Raw genomic sequence first — 14706 nt, 5'->3', positions numbered from 1 at the left:
GGAATGATCTTGAAAAATCAAACAGAAGAAGCAGAAATCGTCTAACAAAAAATCACCAAACCAAACATCCCTGTCTCTCCTGGGAGACTAAATCGTGCACCTAGGAAAACTTATCTGGAGCATTGGGTTTCTCACTTTCTTATTCCTCCTGGAGGGCAGCTGATTTAAAGCCAGATTTCTCCTCCCCCACACAAGCAGAGCAGTACCCTCCTCCTGGAAACCCTTCAAGATGAGGGTATAGCAGTGTGGGTGTGACAGCCAGAATCTGCCTGCTAACAGTTAGCCTGCTAAGGGTTTGTAAGGCAGCATTGTGCCTGGATGGCTCTTATGTGGAAGAAACAGACATCCAGAGCGTACAAGCAGAAGCCTCTCTTTATTAACTCAGTACCATGAAGGGACCTGGGGTGTTGGCTCCAGCTCTCTGTGCTTTGTCCCTTGTGTTCTGACTGTTGCCTGGCAGAACAATTCCATGAAAGAGGGAATCTTGTACAGCACTGTTGGAGCTGTGGAATAATCTCACTGTTGCTTTCTGTGGACTAAGGGAACAGCACCAAAGTCAGAAACAGCACTCCACTAGTTTCCTCAGCTGTATTTGGTTGACAACGGATACAAGGGGACAAGCAGTCCCCTGGCCGGCTGGCAGAACAGAGTTGGGCCTTGCACATCCTTATCTTTTTCTAGAACAACATCCTTTTGGGCTGAGGCCATTGTTTAGAGGTCACCATAAGACTTGTGGTTCAGAGCAGGACACAGGGAAATGAGGGGAAAGGTCTACAGCTATGTCCAACTCTTCCTTATGCTTCTTACGCACAGATAAACATACTGTGCGGCAAGGAAGCAGAGATAGGAAGTGAGGTAGAGAGGGCTGCATTGAGACCTCATAGCATCCTTTCAGTATCTGAAGGGGGGCTATAGGGTTGCTAGGGATGGACTCATCCTTAGGGACTATAGTGATAGGACAAGGGGTTATGGGTTAAAACTTAAAGAGGGGAAGTTTAGATTGGATATAAGGAGAAAGTTCTTTACTGTGAGGGTGGTGAGGCACTGGAATGTGTTGCCCAGGGAAGTTGTGAATGCTCCATCCCTGGCGGTGTTCAAGGCCAGGTTGGAGAGAGCCTTGGATGGCATGGTTTAGTGTGAGGTGTCCCTGCCCATGGCAGGGGGGTTGGAACTTGATGATCTTAAGGTCCTTTTCAACCCTAACTATCCTATGTTTCTATGAAGAACACTTTATGTACAGTCCATCTTTGTTTTGCTCCCATTATTTACTTTATGTATAAATATGCAGCATTTATGGGCAGGGTGATTTGTTGTCTCCCTTTGGTTTAACCTGAATGCTATGTCTGGTATTTTTAAAAGGGTTCTTTAAAAATTATGAGGAAACAAGCAGCAGTTAACAAGGACTGACTAACTTTTTAACCATCTATTAAAAGTCTTTTCATAATATGCTAGAAGGTAGTTAGGCACGTTGCTGATGCCCTACAGAAGATTTGCTACAACATCTGTCTGGTTGTCAAAGTTCTAGCGGAGGCTTTTGAACAGAGAGATTAGTTATATTTTTGATAGACATATGTCTGCCTGCTTGCAGTCTTACTGCTGACAGAAATTAGTTTGCAAGAAAGATAATTAATAACCAGAAATCTCCTGGTCAAAGGTGATTATCTTTGTCATAAATCATACCAGCCATTTGAGATGCGTCTTCTCTGTGATTAACACTTCAGTAATTTAAAATGATTAGGATGATATTACTTCTGAAACAATATATTAATTGTATATTTTTTATGGAAAGCACCTTTTAACCTTAATTCGAAGGCATATTAAAGTAGACAAAATTACTTTTCAGTGATATCAAGAAATTACTGATATCTGCTAAGCACTACAACTTAGACATGCAGCAAACAGAGGTTGGTGGATATGTTATTCAGGCAGGTGCTGTCACATGCTTTTTAGTGTGTACAGTATTTGTGTGCTGCACATTTGTTGTGTGTACTTGCATGCAATCATTGTCCTGCTATATTTAACTGATCTTTAATCCAAAGTATGCTGAAGCCTCCGGGAACCTTTCCAGTTATTTAATGAGTTTTGGCACAGCCCATACGGTAATAAGCTGTTTTCAATGATTGAGTTATTTTCAGGATTAGGTTTTTGGATATTGTAGGCCAAAGTGAGCTATGATACCAGTGGGCACAATGGTAAAATCAAGCTTATAGAGCAGCACAGTTTCTAGCAATGATTCGTATTGTGGCAATTCATATTTCTTTAACATTGGTAGTGTTGCTAAGGTCAGGTTTTGACTAGTATAAGAATTATTCTTAATTAATTTTCTTCTTGACTTACATCAATTTTCATATAATTAGGAAGGAAAGTAACATTTTCTGTACTCTCAAAATTTAAAGGTTGGAGGAAAAGAACTTTATTTTGGGGAGCTAGTACTACAAATTATGTAGTATTAGACTTTGCAGCTGCTTTATTAAACCATGTCTGTGTGTGCAAGCATGCATATATATAATATATACGAGTATATATATTATATAATGCCAGGCAATATATATACACACACAATGTATCTATTAAAGAAGAGTTAACCCATGGTAGCAAATAATGTTGAAATTTCAGTGTGTACAAATGGCTTGGTAAGTATATATCTGAGATTCAAAGCAAATGGCATTTTTATGTAGTTTCCAGGGTGGGGTGTGGGTTGAGGAAGCTTCAAAAGAGTACTGTAAACATTTGCTGGAGACATTTGTATTGAAATAAAACAAAGGTCTTACCTTTGTATGGGATTTATAAGGTAACGGCTGGCAGGAGAAACTATAAAACCACACTTTTTGTGTATACGAGGGGAATGATGGGATTGATGTTAGTCATTTGAGAGACAAGTCATTAAACTCTTTGTTGTTACAGTCTGGAGGGATGAACCATTTTTAAGTAGGATTTTGCAGACCCATCACCCACGCATAGATTCTATGTATTGCCATGGAATCAATGCAATTTGCAGTAGTCAGTAGAGAAACTGCTTTAAGTTTCTGGTTTTGTGCTGTAACACAGTTTTCTCTCCCTTCTCCTCTTGGCTCTTCCTGAGACGGTGGGAGCCAGAAATGTAAATATGTAAATAGTAATAAAAGGCTAATATTAGAAGTTTCGTAACAATAGACCTTTAAAGTGTATAAGCTGAGAGACCACAGCAGGAGTCATGTTGACTGGATTAAATGATGAAAGGGGAAATGCATTTCTGAGTCTTGCTTTCTCTTAAGACATGTTACTGTGTTTGTGTCTTGTACATCACTAATGATGCTGCAGTATTTAACAAACAGTCAGTAATTCACATAATAACAGCTGCACTTTGGAGGAATGCTTTCCCTGAAAGAGACAGTGCTTTTTCTAGACAGGCTCTAAACCAAACAGAAGAGTTGTCATTATCTTAGGCCACTTTTGAAACTTTCTCAGGCACCAGATGTTTCTCCAAATGATTTTTTCATTGCCAATGGCATGCCTGAGCTGGAGACTAGATGGGTGGAACTCTGTCATTAATTGCTCTAATCTAAGATATGCTGACATTAAATAAAAAGAGACATCACTATAGCTACAACCCAAATGTACTCCCAATAGCAAAACATTGCTAAAATCTAATTTGCACAGGAAAAATAGTTTGTAAATTAATTCAGGTACAGCTACAGTTACATCCATTAAAATAGTTCTAAGTCAAGCGTAGGCAGGGCCCTAGGGAAAAAAAAAGTAGTGATTTCTATTCCTGCTACTGTTATTTCTACTTAACTCTACATTTTCTAACTGTTTAACTGTACTATGCAAGAGACCGGAACAAGGAGGATCTTAATCCTGGATGTCTTCCAGGAGAGGTAGACAGAGACTGCATCTTTTCCGTGGCTGCCAGTGGGGTTGTTTTGCTCATTGTTGCGTTGAGAGTGTGAGTACCTGCATTAAGGACAGGAGCTGCAAAGGAGGGGAAGATGAGGGTTGTAAAGGGCAAAGCAGTCTGTGCTTGGACAGGTGGGTTAAAATCATTGCTGCTTAGAGCAGGTGGCATGTCTTGGTTACTGCTTTGGGGAGGTGAAGGTCTCTCGTCTGAATAGGGGACTATCCAGATGGTTCTCCAGGTCCTGTTCACCACAGGAGGCTGCTGCACCATGGTGTTAAAACGGGTGCAAATCCTGAGTCATTCAAAATATAAAACCAAACCCAAACAAAACCTAAAATAAACTTTGTAACAGAACTTAGGCCCTCTTGCCCTTCCCTCTGCACAGCCCCTCCATTTTCCAAATCCAAAGTCAGTGTTGTGCTTTACAGGAAAGCTAACAGAAGATTGTGTGGAGACAAAAATTTTTCCCCAAAATAAATGATCTGTGTTAATTCAAATCCATCTGTCTGTGAGGTGCAGATGATATGACAGGAAGTATAGTGTACTTCATGTGCGTGAACCTAAGTCACTGCTCCTCAGGGAGGTCCTGATGTATTGCAGTGTCAGGACAAGGATATTGAATCTTAACAGCATCTATCTATTATTCATGCTGAATAATCTGTTATTGCTGTATGGAGACTCTGGAAATGACGGTCTGTCTTCCCCAGTTGCTCCTACTCTGCTCTGTGTTTCTGGAGGCAGTGGAAGAGATGACACACCGTGTATGTAGTTGATTAAGGTGGGACAAGATCTTTCTTTTACTTCTCTGCTGAGTGTGCAGCAAAGGTAGTTGATGCACAAACTGCTGGTTAGGTGCGAAGCCTGCACATCCTCTCTCACATTTTAATGTACAATTTGAAACCCTCCTGTGCACAAGTATGGGCTAAAATATTTGCTGAAATACTTTTGCTAAAGAAGGGGCTAAAATATTTATTAGATTCTGGTTTATGTCAAACCTCATTCCACTGCTGTGTCTTCAGACACAGTTTAAAGCATTGCTGACACTGTGAAGGAGTCTGAAGGCTAATGAAAATTCAGGCCATTATATTTCAAAGGCATGTGGACCCATATCCATGCTTACCTTTGGAGCTACAGACCTAGTTGTAATATGAAACAGAAATAACACTATCAGCTTCAAAATCAGAGTTTCACCTGGGGCCCTTCCCCACCTCCCTCCTTTCCCCGCAGTTAAAGTTCAACTATTTCATTTGTAAATGCAGGTCTGTGATACAATCAGAAGCAGAAATGCAGAGGGGCCATTAGCTCAGTCAGGCAAACAAGCTGCTCTGGCTCCATCATAAAAAACCCCTGACTGTAATGCTAACTTCTGCCGTTAGGGTAAAGTATTCCCTCTTCCCCACCCCCCCACCGCCCCCCCCCGCCTCCCGCCCCTCCCAGCCCTACCAGAGCCCTTTATTCTCGGCTACCTTTCTCTGTCTTTCTGTTGTATTCTGGTCACTCAAACTGTTGGTTTGGTTTTGCTTTGCTTTGCTTTGCTTTGCTTTCCCTGCTTGTGGATGGGGAGAGGTTCCTTCATGCTCACCCTTCCTGAATCCCCCAGAGCCCAGGTGCCTGTTGGATTTCCCTTTGCCCAGAAAGATGTGCCTCTGATCTGTTTGAGAGACCTGTTTGAGATCCCTTCCTTCCTGAGTGTGCTCATTCTGCTGGAGCAGGTTTCACATCATTCTAGTTCAGGCAGTGTATACTGGTGGTTTTCTCTGTCCTTTTCCTTAGTTCACAGTTTCAGTGTTTTTTTTTTGTTTGTTTCTTTCTTTCTTGTTTTTTTTTTTTTTAAATTGAAAGTGTTGGGTCAATACATAATTGGCCCAAATTACTATGTAGTGCATATATTCCTCACTCAGAAGAACAGCTGTATTTTTAATCCAGTTTAATCTCTCAAGTTTCATGCACACTATCCTGACTGAAAGATACCAGTGATACATCAGTTCACAGTGCTTACTTTGCATGAGAATAGTCCTTGGGAGACTTGGTGGTGGGAGACCCTTCTCCCAGGACCTGTACTAACACATGGCAGATGACACAAAGTTTGTCCCATGGTAAAATGGAGGTTAGGGGGGAGGAGCTGAGTAATGGGTATCAGCACACAAGTTGGTGTAGAAGAAAAGCATGGGGTGGATTTTGGAAGCAAAAGCAGGCAGTACGGTTGCCAGGAATGGAGGGTAATGTCAAGTTGTGCTGCTGCTACAGGGTAAAAAGACTTTTGAGAGGAGGCAGGGAGTAGTTTTATAAATGTTTGAGAAGCTCCTCCCCAGTTTGAAAGACAGGGTGAGATGCATGTTTGAAATTGAAGACTGACAGTGAAGGACCCTCAAAGTAAAGATGAAGAGTCTCTTTTGATGGGCTGGAGGAAGTGGTGCTGCTGATGAAAGGGTGAAGGGAATTTGTAAAATAATAATAATAAAAAATGTTAGGACATGTTTTTGCCACACGGAATTTGAATTGTGAGCTGTCAGAAGAGCAAACCAGACCAAAGGACAAGTGGAAAGGATGATACAAGATGATCTTGCTATTTCTATATTAGCAAACATACAGAATGCGCCTGTAGAGCGAAACAAGTCAGGGCTAAAGACCTGACGTTCACATGAGGCATGTTTTAGGAGGTTTTATTTCGGGTTTTCTTTAGTCAGTTCCCAAAGACTGAACAACCACTAGTGGCTGGAGCATGTAAGGTGTACTCCTAGAACACATCTTCTGGTCTGGCTCTTCCACAAAGAATCCAGATCATGCGCTCTGAGCTCTCAGGTGTGAATCAAAGCATGGTAAGTCAGGACAATCAAATGATTCACCTCAAATGTGAGCTCCTGATCCAAACTGAAGCACCGACACATGCCTCCAAAGTTTCTTTTTCCTATTGTGGTAGCATCTTTGCTGGACTTGGGACAGAAGCAGAGAATAAATGTGAATTGCCAGTGTGGGTGATAGATGGGGGTATCCATTTGTTGTCATGTGTTTCCTGAAGCTTAATGGTTGTTTGCATCACATGTTGAAAGTAATCTCTCTGGCACACAGATTTTCATCACAGTGAATTGCTTGAGCACAGACTTCTCCTCTCAGAAAGGAGTAAAGGGTCTTCCTTTGATGATTCAGATCGATACATACAGCTACAACAACCGCAGCAATAAACCCATCCACAGAGCCTACTGCCAGATCAAGGTTTTTTGTGACAAGGTAAGTGGAAAGCGCAGTTGCCACGGATAGAGGAAGAACCTTGTTACACAGTTTATTATTGGTGTATTTTAGACCTAATTAAATGGTCTTTCTTTCCCTAAAGAATTGTGTTTCATGGTAGAATTTGGGCCATAAATGTAACAAATTATCATGTAATTATTTTACTGCTTTTTTAATTTTATTTTTTTGGCTCTGATTCCTCACCCTGTAAGAACAGTTGGACTGCTTAAGGACAGGATGCTGCAGGTCATGATATAAGAATGTAAGAAAAGTGAGAAAGTACGAATGTAAAGATCTCTATTTGGTAGGTCAGTGCCGATCATATACTTACACAAGTGTCAATCTGATGTTATGCCTTCTGGCTCCAATAGCCAGAGAAAGTAAATGTGATGGAGAGGTCTCTGACAGAGAAATGTACCTTCCAGTAAAGGCCTGCTAAGCTCTGTTTTCTAATACAGTGGAAAATTGATGCATTATCTAGTGCAACTGTTTGAAGTTTTTTTCCCACTTGATTACAGGCCGTTATTTTGGAAGCTTCAATGAGACTTTTATATTGCTAGGATTTTCTTATTAAAAGTAAACTACAGGCTATATTAGCAGTTCCCATTTTGTAGTTCAGTGACTGTTACTTTTTTCTGTTTTGCACTCCCTCTTGCAGAATTTTCTTCCTTTACATTTCCCTACTCCTGTATAAGATTTTTCAGCACCAAAACATAGATCATGCCTTAATGACTCTGACTACTTAATGAGTAATGTTATGGTCAGCTGTATCTGTCACCAAGTAGACAGTTGCTCACAAATGTTATGTCAGTGATGATTCTTAGAAGTGAGTGTGGCCACATTTCAGCTGCGTTTAACACCTGCCAGCCGATGACTTTAGCCCTGCTGGGAAAGGTCTTCCAGTGTGGAGCTGCTGCCTGGATTCTAGTCAAGGTTCAGGGATTCAGGAGCTTGCATCTATTTAAGTGCCTTGGAAATTTATCCAAATTAGTCTTGCCATCTTACAGACAGGAATAGAAAGCCAAAAGGCCATGCCCCAGGCAATACGTAGCATTAACTTTTTAATGGAAAGGGTAAGAGTTCAGCTGTTCCAGCTCTTTCTGCTGCTGCTCCTTTCCCTTTCAGAGTTCATTCCCTTGTTGCTGTCTTGACAAGGGGATCTTGAGGACTAATCAGTCAGTTGTGTTAGTGGAGCAAAAACTTTGAAAGTAATGAATGTAAATGTATGCACTGAGGTCTTCTTGCAGTCAAAATGTTATGCTTTCAATTCTAACTTTGAATGTCAAATATTTAGAGATTTCAAGCTACAGCTGGATGTTAAAAGCTCAGTAAATATCAAAGTAACAAGTCATTTTCATCTACCTGTTTTTGAAAAGCAATTAGGAAAACTGAATTATTTAAAAAAGGAAGGAAATTCAGAGCACAAACTCATCAAGGGTGACCTGTAGACACAACTGATGGAGATTTTCAATAATACATGTTCATTGCATTTACTTGCTTAATTGGTACTTCAGATATCCAGCAGGAAATGAATGTTGAGTCTTTTAATCAACACTGTCTCAAAGTAGAAGAAAAAGATCACAGGGGTAGTTAAAACATTATCCACATCTAAACTATATTGAGAATGGGAACTAGAGGGCTCAAGGGTGTCGGTAATGGGATCTGTATCTGTCTAATATAAATGTATACATGCACAAAGAGCTTTTTAACTTAATGCAGGGCAGAAAATGAGTTGAATGAATGAAAATTATCAAGGTCAATTCACATGACAGTTACTGCTAATTGGCACTGGGAAGGAAGGAGACTGAGGCGTTCTTCTCCCTTCTCATGCTGCTGTATCTTAACCAACACCGTCTGTCTCTGTGCTTTTGTAAGTATATAAATGGTTGGAGAATTTTCACTTGCTGGTGGCACAGGGAGACTTGGTCGCGCTCAGAGGAAGGTAGCTCATGGGGTGGGTGCCCGCATCTTCCCAAGGTGCCAAAACAAAACCCTGGCACTGGTGGAGGCTCTGCTAAACTCGCCCTCTACTGACAGCGACAGGCTTTGCTGCTTGTTGGGAAAGGCCGTGAAGCTGAGACAATTATTGCCCATCTCTTTCGTATGATCAATTATAAAAATATTATGGGGCCATTAAGAAAATACCCAACCAACCAAACAAAAAAAATCCCAAACCAAACAGCAAACATATTTTTTATACATTTTAAAAGTGTGAATTCCACCGTTATAACCCAGTCTGATTACCCTGAAGAGAAGGTGGTGAGAAAAGTGCTTGATTTATTACAATCATCTGGATCAGAGGAAGCGTGCAGTAAATTCCTCCCACCTAAGTACTGAAATGTATCTTAGTTTGAAATGTGGAAGAAAAAAATGTTTCTGTGCCTGACAGTGTTCTTACAAATGATGTTTCTGCAGCGATAGTGCCTCTTTAGGAGCACTAGGCACATTTGTATGTTAACTTGGATTAATCACAGGCAGAGGTGTCCAGTTTTTAAGAAACAGTTGCTGATAAGTCAGTCTTCTAGCTGAAATTCAGTGTAGCTGTTGTGGAAAAAGCTGAAGAAATAAAATCACATTTCGCTAAGTGATACATATATATATATAATGTATTAGTATTTACTCAGGCAGTTGCTTAAATTTAGTATTCATTTACCTGTAAACTAGAGAGTAGCACTGCCTCAGATCTTGTCTGTGCTTTGTGACATAAATGTATGAGATAAAGGCTTCAAAGGTTGTAATCGTGTGCTTGCTTGCTATTTATTCTCCAGTCTTTTGTCTATATTATTTTCCAGTAGGCTACCTTCAAAGCAACTGGTACAGTGCACATCTTGTTTGTCAGTGCTAATTCTCTCTGCCCTTGCAGTCTTTATCATGTGCAGATCACTGATGCTGCATATGATAAGAGAATACAATTTTTATTCCTTAAGTAGGTTGTCAGGGAAACTTGCTACCAGGCTTATTTGTATTTATGTATTGCAAGATGCTTTAGCCACCTTGTATGAAGGAACTAGGGATTCAGAGATATTTTGATTTTTCTGTATGTGATTAATTTTGCTGAAAAGAACCAGAAGCATTTGGCTTGGCAAATATATCATTGTTCCAAAATCAAATAAATGAATCCTGTTTTCTTTATACAGTTCCTGCCATCTTGTCTTCAGTGTGGGTTGTCACAGAGAAAATGGATTATCATAACATATTGAGCAAATCTAATTGCCTATTAAGCTTTAGAGAGAAGGCTGAAGTCTATGTACCTGTCCTACCAGATGTGAAGTGCTGTGGCCTTGAACTAGGAACAGGTGTACACATGAGCTTCATAATGGTGGAGGGAGTGGTACTTATGAAGATAACGGCTTTTGTAGGCTGGAGCTATGATGCAAAACGTAAGCTCAAGTGAGTCTAAAGCTTAAGGGACTTGGAAAAAAGGTATTTAGAATCAGCTGAAATTCATAGGCTGTGTTTTGCTGATGGCTTGTAGCAGAAACACTTGTTTCGTTTATACTAGGTCCATGCATCAATGAAAAAATCAAAAATTCATTCAGTTTGACTGATCGGAGTCTAATTTATAGTTCCCTATGAGTGGGTTATTTCTTCTGTCCTGAAGATATGCAAATTCAAATTTAATAGATATGTGTTAGATAGCTCAGCTGTGAAAACTCTCCAGCAGAAATGCTCTGGTATATAAGAACCTGATTGTGGTCTGTTGTCTCAGCCCCTACAGCAATGATGTACATTGTGTAGACTTGGCTGGCCCCTGCACTGTGCCATGTAGAATGCTCCTAGCTCAGAAGGGCTGGTAGGTAGTTTTGTGGGTATGCAGTTGCTGTATTTGTAAAGTGACTGTGGCACAAATAAACACTGGCGGGTGGGAACGGCTGCCCTGCTTGGAGACTGCCTGCACTCCAGGGGAATTGGGGGTGTCTTGCCTTGGATGAATGAAGACAAAGGTGTGAAGCTTTACCAAGGTCATAGCTACAGAGTATATATAAAAAAACCCAACCAGTAAAACATATGCACTTTATTGAATATAAAAGGCTGAGTCCTCCTCAGTTTCTGCTTTCCTGAGAGGAAACTTGTGCTTGCTGCCATGTACAAAATAACTTTCACACTTCATCTCGCTGCCTGAGAGCAGCAGCATGGCAGCACTGAGGTAGGGCTGTGGCCACCTGGCAGGGCTGCTGGCACTGGGCTCTCAAGGATGTGCCTTCTGCAGGACAGAGGCTGTGAGGTATGTTTTTACTCCTTTCTGCTAAAGAACAAGTGGCCTTTAAAGGTACAAATAGAATCATAGAACTGTTTGAGTTGGAAAGGACCTTAAGATATCTAGTTCTAACCCCCTGCCATCAGCAAGGACATCTTCCACTGCACCAGGTTGCTCAATGCCCAATCTAACCTTGCCTTGAACATTGCCAGGGATGGGGCAGCCACAGCTTCCTTGGGCAGCCTGTTACAGTGCCTCACCACCCTCACAGTAAAGAATTTCTTACACATACCTAACCTGAATCTCCTCTATTTAAATTTGTACCCATCACCCCTTGTCCTATGGCTACAGTCCCTAATGAAGAGTCACTCTCTGGCATCCTTTTAGGCCCCCTTCAGATACTGGAAGGCTGCTATGAGGTCTCCACGCAGCCTTCTCTTCTCCAGGCTGAGCAGCCCCAACTTTCTCAACCTGTCTTCGTACAGGAAGTGCTCTAGAATCAGTTTTGATAGGGGCACATCTCTGAATCAGTCATGTTCTTCGGCTGAGGTTAATGGCAGCTGGATTAGGTCCTGGGTCTGGAGGCAATGTGTCTGATAGACACCTTCATATTTGTTAAAGAATTGTTTCTTTCTCCACCTTTTTCAATCTTTATAAATCTATTGATAGATCACAGCCAGGAGTATACCTTCCCTTGAATTCTTTTCAAGCTTGGTTCAATGGCTCATGTGTGAATTTTGCCATCTTGAGTGGATATTTTTGGCTTTCCTTACCTCACTCCCTCCTTTCTTTTAAAGAAACTTCTAATTTTAATTTGGAAAAAAATCTTTAATTTTGCATGCTGACTGTCTGGGAGCATATGGATCTTTAATACCCTTCACAACGTGATGATTCGTATTTATAAAGTAAATTAGGAGGACTTCAAAGGAGGTGTTGCTGCTTTTTATGTCAATAGCAAGTTTTATTTTCTAAACTTGTTGAGAGTGTATTTACATAACAGAAGCCTGCAACTTCCCAGGAGTTCCTGGACCCTAACAGGGCAGTGCTACATTGCTTTCCAGTTTCTGGAGGGCTTCTCCCTGTTTGAAATGCCTGTATTTTTCTGGAGGAGCCTTTGTGCTGTTGGCAAGCTGTCAGTGTAGCCTTCCTGCACTGGCAAATCTCAGAGGCCTCTACAAAGCTGGCCACAGTGGAGCTGTGCCACCCCCAGATGAGGTGGGTGGAGGAGAGTTTAGGGAAAAGCTTAGCACAGACATAATCCAAGATGGTAGTGATTCTGCAGGTGTTTTACATCAGTACACACGCAAGGTATTTGGTCTGAGTGCTCTGTCCACAGGATGTGGTGGCAACAGCCCCATAGAGACTGCACACTGCCTGAGCCATCCATCCCATCACATCCAAGCCAGCATGTGGATATATTCCTCTTGCTGTTTCCAGTCCTGGGGGGATGCTGGATGTGCCAGCCTGAGCTTTGGGCATTGGTGATCCATCCAAAGGTGGCATATTCCCAACAGTTCAAACAGATTTATCTGTAATGGGATGCCCAGTCTCTATTTCAGCATTTCTGATACATGTGTTGCTGTAGTTCAGGCATTGCAGGGTACGACGTTCACAGTGGTTTCTCTTTGGATAATATCTGTGGGTTGTCTTTTTTGCATCAGGGAGCAGAAAGGAAAATCAGAGATGAAGAAAGGAAGCAGAACAGGAAGAAAGGCAAAGGCCAGGCATCTCAAGCCTCGTGTAATAACTGTGAGTAATATGAGCCTTTCTGGTTTTTGCCTAAGTCACACTTAATGTGCCTCCTCTCATAACCATGTTGCTCTGTGATCCTCCTAGCAGCGGAAGGGAAGTTGAGTGCACTCCCTCTGCAAAAGAAGAGCGATATCACCTTCTTCAAAACAATGGCTGACCTGGATTCCCAGCCAGTTCTCTTCATACCGGATGTTCACTTTGGAAACCTACAAAGAACTGGACAGGTAGGAAATGATAATGAGAGGAGCTGGTGCCCACCTGCTGTCTGGCTCTTGTGCTCTGAGGCAGGGTTTAGGAAAATAGATCACTGTTCCCAGGGACCCCTTGTTTGAGCTCTTGTTTTGGTAAATGTAGCTCCTTGTGAGTCCCTTAAAAAGACCTTACAAAAGACAAGTGCCTTTCCAAGTTCTGGGTGCGAAAAAGGAGTTTATGCTTCATTAACAACCACCTGGTTTGTGTTTGTTATGGTTTTGACGTTCTTTTGCTAAGAAGAAAGAATGAAAGAGTCAGAAATTTTGAAATAGGAGGTTGTGACTGAAAGAGAATGTGCTATATGGCTTGATGAGGTAAAGTGCCACCTTGTGGTAGCAGTGATCCACCTCCTTGTCACTGCTGAAATCAAAGGCCAAGCTCTTACACGTGTAAGGAGGTCCAGAGGAGTCTCACTAAACATCACTGCCCGTTTTGTGTCAGCATCACCTGGAGATCTGGGAAATTCTTGGAAGAAAATATTTTCACTCTACAAAGTAAAAATCTATCATTCTAATGTTAATATTCAGTATTGGCAGTTATTATCAACAGTAAATGTGAAGAAGTCTTGGCTGACTTGACTTTTTAAGACATGCTTTATTACTTGCTGGGAAGTTGCAAACCTGAATTGAAGGGTCAACTCTGACAATTTTTTGAATATGAACATGTTATTTATTGACAACTTGGAAAGTAGGATGAGACCTTTATGCATGTGTTTATAAAGACAAATAATAGATGAGGAAATTTTATATGCATCTTGATGCCAAATATTAAAATAATGAAATTCAAATAATACTGAGTGTTGGAATTGTCAGTTATTTTAAAGCAGTGAGATTTGTGGTAGAGCGAAGCACAGGGAGTGCAGACACTGCAGTCGCAGCTGTCACTGACTGACTCTCCAAAATTGGAAAGACACCCACTCACATACATATCAGTGCTGGTACCTTCTGTCCTCATGGCTTTCAAACCAGAATGTGGATTTGTCTCGAAACAGTAGAAGGTGAAAGCATTCCTTGGTCTATATAATCCAGTAAATAATTTTTTAAACCAACTGGAAGATGCCCTTGTTTGCTAGCTCTTCAGCAATGTTCAACTCTGTCTCTTTAGCTGCTGTAGAAGTTGAAGTTTTGGCATTCTTGCAGTCCTGAACTTGCCAATTTAATTGTATATTACTTAACATAAGAGTGATAACAGTCTACTATTTATGTGATCACGTCCTGATCACAGAGTGAGTTACAGACTTCAGCTCTGCACACACACAGCTCTGAGCTATCTTCATTGTACAGGTTCAGAAGTGAAGAGCCGTGTGTGCTCTTGAGTGTTGCCAGCACAAGTGCTGGAACCTGCCTGAGATTCCCTGCTCTGCCCCAGCAGAACATGAGGTTCTGGTGCCCTGCTTCGC

The 14706-nt window shown here is 41.3% G+C and overlaps 1 protein-coding gene across 6 annotated transcripts in view; it reads left to right on the top strand.

The window, feature by feature from the left end:
• Positions 1-14706, top strand: part of GRHL2 (grainyhead like transcription factor 2) — a 70685-nt gene that overhangs the window by 37893 nt on the left and 18086 nt on the right. For 5 of the 6 annotated variants that reach the window (XM_034063422.1, XM_034063426.1, XM_034063418.1 and 2 more), the window contains exons 9-11: positions 6947-7105; positions 12965-13052; positions 13140-13279. In XM_034063422.1, coding sequence (XP_033919313.1) covers positions 6947-7105; positions 12965-13052; positions 13140-13279 — 387 coding nt within the window. The remainder of the gene's footprint in view (positions 1-6946; positions 7106-12964; positions 13053-13139; positions 13280-14706) is intronic. The other variant, XM_034063424.1, reaches the window with a different exon arrangement.

This window comes from Melopsittacus undulatus, chromosome 1 (genome assembly GCF_012275295.1).
Source record: "Melopsittacus undulatus isolate bMelUnd1 chromosome 1, bMelUnd1.mat.Z, whole genome shotgun sequence".
Lineage (NCBI taxonomy): Eukaryota > Metazoa > Chordata > Aves > Psittaciformes > Psittaculidae > Melopsittacus > Melopsittacus undulatus.
Note: the sequence above shows the minus strand (reverse complement) of the source record. Positions and strands in the feature narration are given on the sequence as shown.